We start from the raw sequence: 17,962 nt of genomic DNA on the forward strand, positions 1-17,962 counted from the left end.
AGAATGGAGTCAAATATTTATTGGCTATTTTTGCCCAGCAGCGGGACACAAAAAATATATTATTTGAAACTTAGTTTTCGATTAATTTTCCAATTTATATGTCATGTAATTTTTACTCTTTCTTTTATACATCACGTCCGTTCAGCTGGCACCTCCCTACAATTCATGATTAGACTAAAAACCAAAAAGGAAGTAAATAGAAACCTAATGCAAAATTTCTAAACAGTTTAGTACTATCAGTAGTAATCAAATCAAGAAGCTTTCGCTAACTTTTTGCTCGATTACCGCAAGACATCTGACTATAACACAGACATTACTTTAACGTAATATTACATAATGTATGTTTGTATGTGTGTATGTTTGTATGTGTGTATGTTTGTACGGAACATTAGCCGTAACATCCGCTTCCTAGGCACCTGTGTTTGTAAAACAATCCATTAACATTCCACTTTGTGTACACCAATATAAACAATCAGGAAGATTAATGAGATATGTAATTGTATGTATACTGGCTGGTTCAAACTTAACTGTATTTTCTGATAGTTTTTATGTTCAGATTAATCCTAAATTGCTTAATAACTGTTGTAAATAATTGAAATAGACTACAATAACAATCGAATTTGGAATGAAATGCAAATAAAATAATGAAAAAAAACAAATCACTAAAGGGACTTGAACTTCCTACTACTCACTATACGACCTAAAGCTTCACGAACTAAGCTACTGAGATCACTGACCAAGAATTTGAATTTGTGTAAAACATTGACATTTTACTTCAGATATTATCCGATATGCAGAGCTTTCTGCGAATCAAAGTAATAAAAAAATCATAATATTTGAAATTACTTTTTGTTTTGGATACATTGCTCTTTTACCTATAGGTATATAGATTTCGGCATTCCAAAAGTTAATATGTCTGAAAAAGACTTCCATATTATCAAGAAACAAAAACCACAGAAATACTATATTGCATTTCACAGCGTTAAATCCTTAGGTAAAGAAACTTTAACACAGGTAAAACCTCCTCAGTCTTGCACAATTAAGAAAAAAAATATATTCATCTACAAACACTTTTACACATTTATTTAGTAAAAACAATTCCATCCAAGTACAATGACAGTAGCGATAATTTCAAAGCATTTAATTTAAAGTCCAAACTCACTCCTGAACAATATGCTATCCTGGTACCCGTCACTATTGTTTCACAGTTCTGCGCCGTCAGATAAGCTGGACACTCACTGAAGGTTTCATGAATTTACAGCACCGTGAAATCATGTTTAAATGCAGTTTATTTTATAGCCGTTATTTTAACGGGTTGAGAGACGTTGACAAATATTTTAAGCTGAATATAGGTTAATTTATGTTCATGCGATTTTTGGAATTAGGTCTTGTTTCCTAAAATACGTTTTTGTAGGCTCTTTTATTAAAAATACACTTTTTAACTGCTTTCACTTATATATTTGCACTTTTTCTCGACATATTCATGATGACGGCTTTCATTGTCATTTAATATCTCAACGAAGAGATATAATTTGTATTCCATTATTCTGAAATATTACATAAACACACCTGAAATAGCTAGCTACATATTCGCATACAAAATTGAACAATTTCATCCAATTATTCTCTTGCTTCATGATATTTTGCCTCAAGAGTGTCATCGCATGGTTTGTGTTATAGGTTTAATCAAATGTGAATTATAAATATCGTGCACAGAGTTGCGTATTGCGGACATTTTAGCATCTGTTTGCCGCATATTTTGAGCATACGACATGCATTTTTAGTACTTGTTTTAACTTTCAGTATTCGGATATAAAGGTTTCCAGGCTTTTATATGATGATGATTATTGATTTGCTTTTAGTTGTAATTTAAAACTTATGAATTTGGACCAAATTATTTTCGATGGTAATTTTGAATTGTTTAAAACCACCTTATATACCTACTTACTTTGACAGTCCCTATTCATGCTATATTCAGCATACTAAAAAAAAACGATTCATTCGATCCTCTAACTTACAAATCAACTAGACACTGTTACCTATCTACTGTTTCAACACACGATATACAACAGTTAAATAGCAAAATAAATTGATTGAATCATACACATATATTTATTTATTCACGAATGATAAATATAAATATAAACTTTCGTTTCACGAATGATCAAATAATTTAGAACCCATAAAATATTAATACCTTAACAAAGAATGTTCAAATAACATTTTTACGATATACAAAATCAGGAAGATATAAAGAAAGGAACTAGCTTACCAAACACAATTACCATGGCATTATCTCAGCTCTCGTATGGATGTGTTTGGCGGTGGTCCAGGATCTCTCCCGCGGGATAACCGCGCTGTGTGGAGACTGAAACGAGATTTATAGCACCGACCACCGCTTACATCAGCTTTAATTGTATTCTGTGGTCACTGTTGGTAAATAATTGTATTTTAAATAAAAGTACATTTTTAAAAGACTTTTTCTAAACCTCAAAAAGCTTCGTTTGTACTTTCGCTAATTAGTGGAATGTGTTTCGATTTTTATGAATGTTGTTGTTTCCTATGGTAAAGTATGGTGTGCAGAATTTGCAAGGTTGGCTGCTCTGATTGTGTATGAGATCTGAACTTTATCTGTTTCACTGAACTATAAAGATTACCAAGCTTTCTGAAAATCGGTTTTATATCAATAAAGCAACAAACTAACATAACAAAAAAATCTATAGCATCGAAGTTCGAAAAGCTTCGTTTCGGCTTTGAATTTTTTTTATAAACCTTTGCAATCATAAACAATATTAAATTTGAAATCTCACGTAAAAAGACCACAAAAATTAAAAACCGACAAACATTTTCCGAGCAATGAAAACACATAATATACATACACGTATATTTTTTTCATGTACCTGATATAAATAGACTCTATTCTTATGTAAACAATGGTTAATTATTCATTTGTTTGTTACCAGGTGACATCGAGGACTGCATAGTGACGCCGGCGTACCAAGGCCAGTTCACACCGCTTCCGGAAGCCTTGTGCGACTGCATCATGGACTTGACGTCACAGGTATGTACTAGCTTTAGATTATAGCACTAGTTTAAAGAAGAAGAAAATCCAAGAACATAACTGGATACATACCTACATTTTACAGGAATGGCATGGTACGGTGTAACGTTTTAAAACTTAACGTTACTTTGAGGATCAGATGAACAGTGATTACAGAAAAACAAAATAATTATATGCACAAAGGCTATTTTGCAAATACTAGAAAAAGGGCCGAAGAAGAAAGTTGCATGAACTTATCTTGATTCTATCTAATTAATTTAAAGAAATCGATATTCTGTTCATCGATTACAATCGATATAAATTTTCGCTGAGCAAATTCTTTCCAAATATAGTTAGTGAATTACTATTTAATTTTCTAGGGTTGTCACCAATGAATATAGTATGGTTAATTTTACCTTTAATTTTAATAAGAGTATAAAATACAGTAATTTTTTTATCCTCATAATTCAAACAACACAAATATAATTATAATTTCAGAAATATTTAAACAGTAATTTCCTAGACATACACCGATCTAGCAAATAACTGTTTACTTCCTATCAGATATCCTAAATAACTTTTTTAATTGGTGTAGCCTTTATGTGGCCAATCTCAGGCAAAACAAAAACTTATTTTAGTGTTCAAAATTTTAATTCTCGCACCTGTTTCTTAAACAAAGGATGGTAACCCTACTATGATGACTGTCATAATTACCGCTCTACATATCACAATGGTTTGCTGGCCGTGATAGTCAAATATTTGTATTAAATTAAAGAACAATCTGAAACAATGGGGCATGCGAATCGGAACACAATTGATACGAAATAACTTTGATTACTGTAAAATTCTCACTACTTTCACTGTATATATATTTTGTGGAGCAAACTCACAATAATTTCTTGTTATTGCTCTTTGTTTTTGTGGGACTGTTGTGGGTGGAATACCTCCAACGTACAAGTATCAAAATAGATTTTTAGGCTCTATGCTGCCAGTGCTAGCCTGGGCCAATTATTGTGTTGGGAAAATGCTAATGAAAATGCGAATAGTGTCATTTAATCCTGTCTCTATTCACTCTTCGGCATTGGTAAATATCGGAATTGGGGCCCTGGTCTCATGATCATTGGACCGCCAAGTCGAAGGTCCTAGGTCCAAATTCTGGCACCAATATCCTACAGAAATAATTTGCGTAAAGTAATAAGTGAATTTGGTAAAAATAATAATAAAAAACTTCAGTATTTTTTTTTGTCGTTTCGTAAATCTGGATTTGTCCATCGACTTTTGTTACTGACCGTAAGTACCTTCATTTGCATTAAAATCCAGTTATCTATATCAATTCCATATAAGACTTCGACGTTTAAAGTAACAGTCGTATTCGGTTCTAATTGGACGTCTGATAGTCACCATTTGTACGAGTTTTTATTTGACAGCCCGTATGGCGCAGGTTCGATTGCTGGATAAGATAAATATAAAAGTAGTTACGATAAAAAACAGACGTTAAGAAAGTGAACTGTTGTCATTAGTAAAGTTTTTCTTTGCTCCATGATAACAACTGAATCACTGTACTAGTCTGTCCAGAATGAGAGAGAGAAGATGAAGAGAGCATGTACTATTATAGTGCTTTAATCAACGTGCCTAGACCCCCCGCAACGCAAACATTTAAATTCATTAGTGTGCAAGAAATTAAAAAAAAGGTCGGGGTAAAAACGATCCTATGCGTTGATCATGGTTATAAACTATCTGTGCTGTTAAAACACTGAACACTTCAGTGTTTTTTTTGCGTGAAAGAGGAACAAACATCCATACACACAAACTAACGAATAAAATAACGTTTATATGACAAGTGGGACGTTTTAAATGGAATATGCAAATAACGCAAAATTTGAAGGACGGCTTCATCTGTCTATAAACCAAGTCAATGTTAAACCGTGAAAACGATTTAAATTAACAACATAACACAATTATACAACAGTTAGAATATAAACTAATATTCAAATTTCGTTAGGTAATTAATTTACATGCGATATCCGTTCGAATGGATATTGGCACTTGACCGTGAAAGATGCTAATGTTAAAACATTACTGGTTTAGGAATATAAACCTGTTTCGGCTTGTTTGTGTTTGTGTGTGGCGTAAGTCACCGTTTTAGGATTAAATTAGGAAAAGATTTTGTATGAAATGGCCTATGTGAACGATAAGATACTATGAAAAGATGTAAGGAAAATTAGGAACGAAAAATTCATTGGATTTCAGTTTAAGGTAAAGACCATCCTATCCTACCTTAAACAAGTGGCATCTTAGCAAGCCTTTTGCAAATCTTTTCAATGAAATGACATTTCCAAAAGTCAAGTCCTCACTCGGATCTTAAGTGGAACGGAAATTCGGCTTGAAGACAAACTATTGCAAAAGTAACTATATCATAGCTTTATGAACATAAAAGACCAGAATCTCAATCTCGATCCAAAATCGATCGCTAAAGCCCACATCCAAAGGTTAAGTTATTTACCATAAAACTCGCAATCGTCTACTTCTTGCACCAGAGCCCGCTCCGTCATCCGAGGCTGCGAAGAATTTCTGCCAAGCTGCTCTTTTTGCCGACACACTCCTAAAAATATCTGTGCCATGAGCTCATTGCGGCATAATCGCCATATTAAATCACCGTCGTTTACGTTTTCGTATTAATTATCCAATTATTTGAAGAGTTAAATGAAGATAAAATTGTATTATGTGACTTTAATTGGTGGTGTCGCAATTAAATGGCAAGTGTCAGAAATTTGCAATTGCAATTTGGTTTTATGTTCGCCATTGTTAATTTTAGTGCGAAAATCACCTACCATTCTGTCCTTTGAAAATTAATTAAAACTTTTTAAAAGTCAGTTAACTACTCCTCAAGCTCTGCTCATAAAACGTGCACAAACCAAAATCCATAGTCTTGTCAGTGACAGCAAAAACCTGCTTATTAAAACACATAATTTAAAATACCTTGTCTTAAAACAAACAAAAGCTATTCAAACCTAAAGCAACACAAGGAATTCAAAGTAAACCTGCTTATCACTACTTATCATTGCTAATCACGCAATATCAGATAAAGCAATAGATTTATAGCTACATTCATTAATTATGGCTGAACTAAAACATAAACTACAAGCAAAGTATATTCAGCTCAATTAATTTGTCAAATTACACAACTTTATGCCCCAATTCCTAAACTTATTGAACATGGAATGTCGCGCCGTCGCTCTAGACTCGTTTTAGACAATGCCACTAAGAATTTCAATTGGAATTGCATTGAATATAACATAATGTTTAGCATAAGCTCTTGTTTAAGTTACAACGTTGATTGCATCTAAGTATTTTGGACCTTGAAGCTAGTTTTACTTGTCCTATGAATTCTAAGAGCTGTTGATTTAATTGAAGTGAGACAGCATACCTTACTTTAGTAGAGGTGTCTCTCTTTCACGATTATGATTGACTTGTATTTGTAACTAATATCTATGATTTGGTGTAAAACCTCATTTCATATTAAATCTGAGCTTTATAGCTTTAGGACCAAAGATGTTGCAATAAACACAGTTGGAGCTTTTATTACCCTGTTTTTATTAACTTTCCTTTTTGTACCTTAAGGTCGATTAAAGTAATTAGTCTAGACCAATTTCATCAATAGAAACCATTCATGAATATATTCTTGGCAACGTTAACACTAAGCTTTAAAGTCCTGAAATAACATCTACATAAAAGACTAGACCCAATTATGAAACGATTGCTATCTTTTATCCTTTAAAACTATTGAAAAAATAATCGCAAAACAAAAGGAACTAAAGACCATGTAACAAATGACCTCTCGATGAATGAACTAAATATATAATTCATTCATCTTACTCCAGTTTATACGAGACATTGCAACATCACTAAAGCTAGAACAGACATGCCACAATTGTGTCATACAAAGCATTCTTTGAACCACGCCCGTGCCAAATCGCATAATATAAAGGTCTTGGATATCGTAACTTGCATTAATAGCTCAAACAGGTTCGAATATATCACAACTTGTCCGACTCCAACCGAAATTATTCAGCGTTCGACTAACAGACTCGTTAAACATAAATGTGTCAACTGCCTTAATTATTGTCTTGGCATCGTACGGAGAAATGTTACAGGGTAAGGCAAATGTCTTAATTGAAAACTCAGAATTCATTTTTAAAATGTCTCTTAGTAATTAACTTAGCAACTGCGTTATATGAGAGGAACTTAAATTACTGGCTCTAGGCATGAAGACCATGTCGTGAGAATTTTAATTCATTCAAAGTAATGTCAGAGAGGTGTCTCTAATAAAAGTTATATCACGACACTTATAGAAACATTCGTGGACAATTCCAATCAAGAAAGTCGTGTAGAACGAAACGCATTATAAATAGCATTAGCGAATTGCAAACATTAATCTCAATCAATAAAACAAATAGACGATTATTTAAATCAGAGTACACTCGATCATAATATATCTGAAAACATGCTAGGTATAGATTTACGCACATTTCTCAATAGACACACATTAATATCTGCCACATTCCTAGTCTCGAAGGCTGGTTACCTAACAATGATTCGATTGCCGCTGATATAATTGAACGAGATCAAATTTTGTTTGACTGAATTGATTTATTGTTTGCCATTCGTTAGAGGAATGAAGGCTTTGATACAGGTGGATTCTTGAGGTTATTATCTGAAGATAAAGAGCATGAAGATCTTAAAGATGAGAATAAAATAAATGACAGCAAAGTGTTGACAACAACTAATAACAACTGAATGTAAATTTGAATTGAGATAGAAGTTTAGTTGAAGAGACGTTTGCTTGAAATTAATCCCTAATTTATTCAGTAATATATCAAGGTATTTCACTACACGACAGATATATAGTAGTGTGGCTTTAGACAGGTATGGCAATAAATTACAGTGGGTTCAAAGACCGCAATAATGCAGTAGTAGCGACAAGTTGGAGGCTTATCGCTTACGTGCGCCATTAATACGGCTACCTTGCCGATTCCAAAATTTGTATGATGTCATTGGAAATTACTGGAGACAAATTATTATGTTACTTTAAAGCAGTGAACCAGGTAACATGAAACAATATACGATATCGGAATTCGAGGAAAATAATAGATATAGTGAACACCAAGAAATAGAAGACAAAGTTAATGAGATTAACATTAGACCAAAACAGTTTCTTAATGTATGATTGTGCGAATGTAAGATGAATAGAAAACAAGATTCCATTTCAAAAATACAGGTCAAGTCCATGTCAGATGCACAATAAGATTCAGTTACCGACAAGAGCATTGACATTACACTTCTATATAAGTAAGTTGTATTGTTACGATTTTTATCTCGACCAAATATGATTCAATGCCAAATGTCCAAACACTGAAGGTCGGAATAGATGAAGACATCCTGTTTATTCAAGCAGATCTAGATTGTAATTGATTGATAGCCGAAGTTTGGCGAGTTTACGCTTGAGTAATCATTGTTTAGATTGATCGATCATTTAACGTCTCCTGGATGCAATAGTCTTGATTAAACATCTGATTCATTAAGGTATTGCAAAGTTATTTTGCCTGAACATTGTGTAATCGACCATGTAGCACATATCGTTAACATGCATGCATTTATGATTCTTGATGGTCACGACTTGGAATTTTGAGGTAAGATAAATCTGTGGTTAAGGTATACCGAATTATGTAAAGACATGAATGAGATATAAAGGGGTCGTTAAAGTGTTAACCTTATACAGTCTTATCCTGTTAGAATATAAATACACCTATTGTAAATACCTCTCGGAATCCAAAGCTTAAACTCATACTCTACACTAAATTTATTTCTTGCATTTCTCTTGAGTATGCTAGATGCCATAGCAACTAGTATTCTGTCATATTTTAAGAAAGTTATTTGTACGTGAAACATCCTATGTATTATAAGTAGTGTAACAAAAAGCGGATAACCTTATTAAACCGATTTACTTTTTACAGGGGCAATCAGCAACATTGGAAAGTATAAGAACGTCGTTGTCGGCGAAGTTCCCATCCATGCAGACGCCATCACAGGAGGTTGTGTACGACACGCTCGCACAACTCATGCAGGAAAGGAAGATCTACCAAACATCAAGGGGCTTCTTCATAGTCACGCCAGAGTAAGTTTTTATTACCCTGAATTTATAACCGATCCGATTGCACTCAAAGTTGCAACAGAAACGAAATTTACTGCAAAACTTTTGAATCCAAATCTCATTCCTTTTGTCAACAATCGATTCGCTCGAAGCTAACAATATTATGAACATGAAACCCACAAATTTATTGCCAAAGTCAGGTAACAATAACGGTACTATCTTGACAACTGAAAATATGATCGATCATAACAAAAAGATTGATTGAAAAAATCTATCACGGATTAAATTGATTGGTAATGGGGAATTCAATCATGAACCGAACAGATTGTTACAAAAAGAGACAGCTTAGTTTGAGATGAATTTCTTGAAGTGTATCAACAATTTCAATCTTACGTTGAATTGCATACAAATGATCACGAATTTCAAAACAACAGGTCACCGATGGCTTCTCGTTATTTAATCCGTCACCTGTTATGAATACAAATTAAAAAGTGACGTCAATCACAAGCTCTATATTCAGCAAAACGTAATCTAAGCCCAAAAGAGAGCAGAACGCGAGCTTAATATTTATTAAAACTCAAACAACATGAGTCACATCGCTATTTTTGTACGTCAGTGATCCCAAGCGGTCATGTTGTACTAAATTGAACGCGCCCTGCGTTCAGAGTACCAATTTTAGCGCCAACTTGACACTGTGAATTCAAAATGGCGGTTCTCAGGTCGATTTAGGAGCTGAATAATATGTGACTAATCCACGACTTATCTGAAATGCATTCGGGTGAATCCAAAGCGTTTTGTAATCGGTGTGCTTTATTTTGTTTTAGACCGATTTATTGGTTTTTGAAGAAGTAAAATGGACTATTATATGTCGTATTCATTCGGCATAGCCAATAATTTTGCTCTGCCTTTATTCCGCATAAAGTATATTTTTAAAGTCATTCTTATACCCGTTATGTTTAAACACTTGAATCATAAGATATGAGCTTATTGAATCAAATATGACACGACAAATATTTGCATGTTTTTCGTGTTTATTTTTATCGTATTCTCGTGCAAAAGTTTAATTTATTTCGAATGTCTTAAATACTTTAATTGTAGGCGTATTTGCAAGTACACTTGACCTGACATCATTACGTATATTTGTCCTTCCATTGCCACAAAAAGCAATAATTCTTCCATTCGCTTATTAAGACCGCACCGTAGGTGTCGTTTCATAATGTGTGAGGTCGATACTTAATTATATTATGAAGGTGATCCGTAATACCTTTGCGATCCTCTCATTACCAGTACTGACAGACTTTTTGTCTTTAAATTTCTTAGTTTTTTAGACCCACTCAAGGCCAGTGCATGATTGCACATTTGCAATATTGCTAATGGCTAAATTATTGCTTACTGAATTTGGATTTGTTAATGGTCTTTCAAGAGCTTTAGTCAGAAGTTTTTTTAAGATGATTTATAATTGTATTCGTTATGAATTGAGGTGTAGTTAATGAAGTTATTAATACAGCTGTATGTCGGTGCTTTTTAACCCGACCATTTAACATTACTGCTACCTCACCGTATACCACAATCTAAGTAGTATCATAATCATTTTATTGATTCTAAACAGCTGCATTCCCCTTAAAATCTACGACAGGTCCTACAATAAAACTGTGTATACTTAACAGCTATTTAATAGAACATTACTCTTAACCTGTTATTTCCACATCGACTGGTTCGGATTATCTTAGAACCTATTGTGCAAAAAACTAAAAGGATTGGCCAGTAATGGCGTAATATTTATCAGTTGACTCAACTCGTCAATCTTGTTACAACTACAAATTCTTGGAATCTAGGTGTCGAGTTGGTCTCTGAATAGAAATTATAACTATACGGTAAAATACTGTCAGATGGGTTTTACACTGCCTAGATTCGTGTGTTCCTACACATCTGTCGTCTTTAATTTAAACTTATTTGATAGCGTAGCATTTAAATTATGCAATGATCTAGTTTTTCATTAGTCGTATTTGGTCATTTACATCTTTTGTATATTTACATATTTATAAAATAATGTGTTAATGTAAAATGTATCATTACTTTTTCATGTTATGTTATGAATAAAATGACCTATTTACTGTTGTGTTGTAAATACATATAACTTAACAGGTACTGCATTTAAACTTGGATTTCAATAACGTAAACTGTTTACCGTATACAAGATGGCTCTTGGTTTATCCGCAGTATTTCCCTAATAAAAATCAAATCTATCAATCTGACTGACCATAGCGAAGATGACATCACTAATAATGGAATAAACCACAGAATCACATTGACATCACCGCAAGGTGTTACCTTACCCGTCAAGTCGATGAAGTAAAACACCATGATGATTTAATGATAACAAAAAACAATGACATTGAGTCCCATGGCGTAATATTAGATAGACATCCGTATACCTTATAATGAGTTTCTTCATTAAGGTTTTATATAAAAATACGTTTTTTTGTCAAACTAATCAAAATATAATCAATTATCATGACCTTAAAAGTCCATCAAATTCTGAATCGCACCTGGGTAATAACACCAGCCTAATCGTCCCACTGCTGTGCACAGGCCTCTGACAATAAAATAATCACACCTTAAAGGTATTTTTAAACATATGCTACTCAATCTGCTGAGCGATCCCATACTTGAGAAACTATACGAAAATTTAGGGCGATTTAAAACTGTTTGACGTTTCATATTCACCCGTCACTGGTATCGCATCAAAATTATGAGAATTCTCTCAACAAACACATTAAAAATGCACTTTTTCAAAATAAAGATTTCTATGATTGCGATCACAGTAGGTCTCAACAAACGTTAATGTAATGCATGCAATACGGGTTTTCGCAGAATCTAAATGAAATGCGGATCTTTTATCGATTGCAGCAACATTCCAAGCATCAGAAGAGCCGGAATCTTATCGATATCAAGTTGCGACTGCGATCAGCTACCAGTTCTCGTTATCAAAACGAGGCCAAACTTGTGCATATCTTGAATAACTTAAACCTGGTTCTGTAGGTTTACTGTAAAAAGTTTGCACATTGTTTCTTAATTAGTTTCCTTTCTTTTCTTGTGAGATGGTATTTGCGGTCTCGGGTGTTTAATTTTACTGTTTTTTTTGTCGATTTAGAACTTTACCTTACTCCTTATCGTATCTTAGTGAAAGAACTAGATTGAAAGGACATGAAATGGTTAAAGATTTTGAAATTATAAATATAGATAGATTTGTGATTGTAACTTATTGAATTTTAGGTAGGGGCCGACAATAAAAACACTCAGTCACCCGTAAAACAATTTTATATTTCCTCTTTAAAAAACTTGGAAGCAACACGTCTGGATCCTACCACACAGTATGACAGAAGGAATGAATGAATGCGTTAGAGATTGATTGAAGTTAAATACCAAGATGGCAGCTCGAATGTATCATTCTAAGAACTGTCAATCTTTAGTCAATACAAAGATTGTTTTTTGCAATCTCAATTGAATAAATCAACACGCCCCCTCAAAAAATAATCTGGAGTATAATAACAATCTTCCTAACCAGAACTGTATATCTTCCAAGTAGGTCTGGGAAAAATACAATTATAATTATGATCCAACATTTGTTGCTTGGATAAGGAAAACCCAGTAAAACCTTATCAGATCATTTCATCAAAACAATCAATAATAATATAATCAATATAACAGTAGGAACATCAATGACAAATCACAACATAAGTTTAAAAATCATAACTCTTTACTGCAAGCCCATATTTTGTGTCATTTCGTGGAACGTCACTGCAGGCAACGGCTTTGTCAGTGCATCTGCCAATTGTTGACCTGTGGGAATGTAATTAAGCTTGATTACATTTTTCTCTATTTGTTCCCTAGAAAAATGATACTTTATATCTATGTGTTTTGTCCGCTTATGATTAGTCGGATTGTTTGCTATGCTAATACAGCCATTATTGTCCTCATATATTATAATAGGAGTAGGAATAATAATATGAATACTATATGCTAAGGACTTAAGCCATAAGGCTTCTTTGACAGCTTCATATAAAGCCATATACTCAGCCTCAGTGGAAGAGGCTGCAACTGACTGTTGTTTCTTAGTATTCCAGGTTATTGTACATTTCTCAAATAATTTAAATATATACCCGGTTGTACTCTTTCTGTCATTTGTATCATTACCCCCCCAATCGGAGTCTACATAACCAGTTAAGATCTGATTATACTCACACCTCTTGTAAATTAGTTTCAAATCACTTGTGCCTTTTAAATATCTAAGTACCCTTTTAAGACATTTCCACAATTCTTTATTATTTTTATTTGTATACCTACTCAGTATATTAACACTAGTACTCAAGTCGGGTCGAGTACATAACATTATATACATCAGACAACCTATTACATTACGACATGGAGCATTGTAATTATCGTCTGAATTTAGTGCTTCATAATCAAGTTTGCTCTCTAAAGGCGTTTTTACAGGTTTACAATCCTGCATGCCAAATTTAGCTAAAATTGTTTTAATATAAGCACTTTGATCTAACATCAACATATCATTAGAACGAGTGACTTTAATTCCGAGAAACAATTTTATTTCTTGCAAATCTGTCATCTTAAATTTACTCATTAAATACATTTTAAAATCATCTATTGTTATTTTATTAGCACTAATTATAACCAAATCGTCAACATAAAGTATCACATAAATATTACTTTGTATATCTCCTTTATTTAGTATATAAATACACCTATCTACTGATGAATTTTGAAAACCTTTCTCTTTAAGTGACTGCTCAAAAATTTCAAACCAACACCTAGCTGCCTGCTTAAGCCCATATAACGCTTTATTTAGTTTGCACACATAATCCTTTTTGCAAGATATACCCTCTGGAACTTTCATATAAATCTCTTCTTTTAATTCCCCGTTAAGAAATGCAGTTTTTACATCCATATGGTGAATTAGCAATTTATATTGATTAGCAAAAGCAATAAGGAACCTAAAACTAGCTATTCTGGCAACAGGTGCAAAGGTCTCATTATAATCAATGAGATATTGCTGACTAAAGCCCCTAGCAACAAGTCTAGCTTTGTAACGTAAAGGTTTTCCGAATTCATCATTTTTGATACTAAAAATCCATTTGCAATCTACAATATTTTTACCATTCGGTCGCGGTACCAAAGACCATGTTTTATTTAATAATAATGAATTTAATTCGTCATCAATTGCACTTTCCCACTGAGCTCTATCATGTCGAGTTTTAATCTCAAGAAATGAATTTGGTACATCATACAAAATTGTTTGAGTACACATAAGGTAATCATCGAATTTTTTAGAAGGAACAGAAGGACGACCCTTGAGTCTATCACTCCTACGAAGCTCAACATTACTGTTTGTATTGTCATCACCAATGACGGAACGTGTATTTATTTGCTCCGATTCTATTGTGTCGTGGTTACTTTTGCGAATTTTATGAGGACTCTCATAATCATCAGATTTAGAACTATCTGATTCACCCCTGTCAGTATTTTGAGACTTCATTGACTTACAATTCTTGTCAATGTTAATATCTACACGAGAATTTACAACATTCTCTTCAGGCTGCAATATTGGCCTGGATTGAAGAAAATTGGTCTCATCAACAATAACATCTCTGACAGTAATAAATTTTTCGCATTCAGGATTCCAAACTTTATATCCATTTGGTTCGTATCCCATAAGTATACCTTTCCACGACTTAACATCGAATTTCGTTTTAAAAATTTTATCATGCACATAAACAGTAGAACCAAAAACTTTTAAATATTTTATCTGTGGTTTTCTATTATGCCACATTTCAAATGGTGTTTTGGATGATTTTATAGCATTTGTTGGAGTTAAATTAATTAAATACACAGCGGTTAACACAGCTTCACCCCAAAATAATTTTGGAAGATTTGCACCATTTAAAATAGAACGAGCTTTTTCAGTAATACTTCTTACCATTCGTTCGGAAACACCATTTAATTGAGGTGTTCTTGGAACTGTGAAATGATAAGTTATTCCCTTTTCAACACAATAATCTTTCATATCGTTAGATAAATATTCTCTACCATTATCACAATATAAGTAAACTATTTTTAAATTGAATCTCGCCTCGCTTTTTGACACAAAATCTTTAAATGCAGAAAACACGTCTGATTTATGCGTTAATAGATACACAACACAGTAGTGAGTATACTGATCAACAAATAAAACAAAATAATTTTTGTTGTTAATTGTTGAAGGAGTGATTGGACCGCATACGTCAGTATGCACAACATATAAAGGTCGCTGAATATAACTTTTATCTTTGTTCTGATTAAATGGTAGCCTACTTTGTTTTCCATAAATACAAGATTCACATAAACTATCGCCCGGTATCACTTTGTCAATCAAATTAATATCAGAAGTCATTTTATTATTTTTCAACTCTAAAAATTTACTTTTACTCATGTGACCTAACCGCTTATGCCATAACTCATAATTATTTATCATAACATTATACACTTTAGGCATAGAGCAGCTCAAATGCACAGATACCTCAAAATCCAAAGCAATTAAATTATTGATTGACCTACCTCTCATTATTATTTTACCATCTTTACATATTTGGGTGCCTCGGTGATCAAATATGACAGTGGTTCCAGCTTGTTGCAACCTTGACACAGACAACAGGTTGTAGGGAGCCTCGGGGCAGAAAAGAACATCCTCCAATGTCCCTCGAACACCCATATTGCTAACGACGTGTAATGTTCCTCTCTTGTTAGCTGAAATGAAATGCCCTTGTTTAGCAATTGAAATTTTTATAGGAATAGATAAATCAACAGAATTAATAAATAGATCTTCCCTGTTGATTATATGGTCCGATGCTCCGGAATCTAACAGGAATGTGATCTTCCGTTCGGCTGCGTCCACGTTGTATTCACCGGTCATGAATGCAAAACCAGAAAAATCTGCTGATGACTGAGCTGATGCGGAAGGCTGATTAATATCGACTGCTTGTACTGTCCTCAGCCTGTCCGTAGATTTCGGTTGATTTAATCGCTTGAAATAATAACAGTCGTTTTTCACATGTCCTTTCCGGCCACAATGATAACATTTTGCAATATTAAACTTCTTCCTTGTATTCTGATCTTTCTGGTTGTTACTGAATGTATGATTTTCAAAATTCCTTTTTCTAAACTGTCTCTTCTTGCCTTCAGCAGCAGCTTGTAAAACTTTAGCACTCGTATCATTGGATTCATTCTTCAGTTTGACCTCGTGGTCCAGGAGCCTCGTTTTTACAAAGGCTAAGGTCAGGTTATCTTCTGACAAAGTTTCGATAGCAGTTATAACACCATCATAACTTGAAGGAAGTGTTAAAAGTAAATGAGCGACTTTGTCGGTTTCTTCAAGTTTAGCGCCAGCCGCAAGCAACTCAGTGATTAAGTCGTCAAACGCAGCAAAGTGTCTAATCAAAGTAACATCACCTTGCAGTTTCATACCCAACAATTTTTTTCTTAACGCCAACTGAGTAGCAATACTCTTACGTTCATAAAGTGCATCCAAACTTTTTAAAATATCCTTCGCCGTACTATCTTCATTTGCAAAACCAAGGTAAGAATCCGATAAATACTCGACGATTATACTTTTTGCAATTCGGTTACTTTTGTCCCATGAACTGTCTCGAATAATTGGATCACTTTCAATTACTTTTAAAACGTTCATTTCGCTTAACAAAGCACGTATTCTAAATTTCCAAATACTATACTTCTCGCCGTCGAACGGTTTTATATTTCGTTTTAATTTTAAGTCCATTTTCTTTGTTCGGCAATAACGGTTATTATTTGAATAGAGATGAATTTAACAGTGGAAATTATTTAACACTCGCGCACACTGGGCCCATAACCTATTGAATTTTAGGTAGGGGCCGACAATAAAAACACTCAGTCACCCGTAAAACAATTTTATATTTCCTCTTTAAAAAACTTGGAAGCAACACGTCTGGATCCTACCACACAGTATGACAGAAGGAATGAATGAATGCGTTAGAGATTGATTGAAGTTAAATACCAAGATGGCAGCTCGAATGTATCATTCTAAGAACTGTCAATCTTTAGTCAATACAAAGATTGTTTTTTTGCAATCTCAATTGAATAAATCAACATAACTTAATTAAACTAGAAGGTACTTGCCTTTTAGTTATAAAAATTTACAATCGCACACAACTGATTTACATTTGAATTCGCTTCGGGATAATTTTAACCGCCTAGCTCATCAAAATCTTAATAACCTTTTCAATTCTCTACAGTCATTCAAAAAGCTTGACTAAAATCATCTCCAAAACTTTCAGACGCCGTCGCTCCCGGTCTCGATCCTCGTCCCGGCACCACAACAGCATCGAGGACGACTGCCCCTCGCCCCGCACCATCCTCATGTCAGATCAGGAGGCTCTGCACCAGCTCTACGGAGAGATCACAACCCTCAGGGATGGCGCCGTCACGCATCAGTGCGTGCAAACTAATTTAGCTGACGTTATTTGTGGAGGTAAGATATGTTGGGGTTTTTAGAAATTAGATTGGAGTTCTGCAGGTATTTTGATAGATGGCGTTGGATGTTTGGAGGTGATGCAGTTTTTGGATTAGTTTGAAATGCGCTTTGAAGTTATTGGTCATGTTTTCAAGCCGATAGAAGACCTAACTTAAATTTCAATGTATAAATTCGAGAAGTAATTTAAATAGCATATTGGATTGGTACC

At 33.8% G+C, this 17,962-nt stretch overlaps 1 protein-coding gene across 1 annotated transcript in view; it reads left to right on the forward strand.

The window, feature by feature from the left end:
- LOC113502422 (putative uncharacterized protein DDB_G0277255) overlaps positions 1-17,962 on the forward strand; it is a 183,257-nt gene that overhangs the window by 139,285 nt on the left and 26,010 nt on the right. The window contains exons 4-6 of the mRNA XM_026883987.1: positions 2,964-3,061; positions 9,055-9,215; positions 17,558-17,751. Coding sequence (XP_026739788.1) covers positions 2,964-3,061; positions 9,055-9,215; positions 17,558-17,751 — 453 coding nt within the window. The remainder of the gene's footprint in view (positions 1-2,963; positions 3,062-9,054; positions 9,216-17,557; positions 17,752-17,962) is intronic.

This window comes from Trichoplusia ni, chromosome 17, assembly GCF_003590095.1.
Source record: "Trichoplusia ni isolate ovarian cell line Hi5 chromosome 17, tn1, whole genome shotgun sequence".
Classification (NCBI taxonomy): domain Eukaryota; kingdom Metazoa; phylum Arthropoda; class Insecta; order Lepidoptera; family Noctuidae; genus Trichoplusia; species Trichoplusia ni.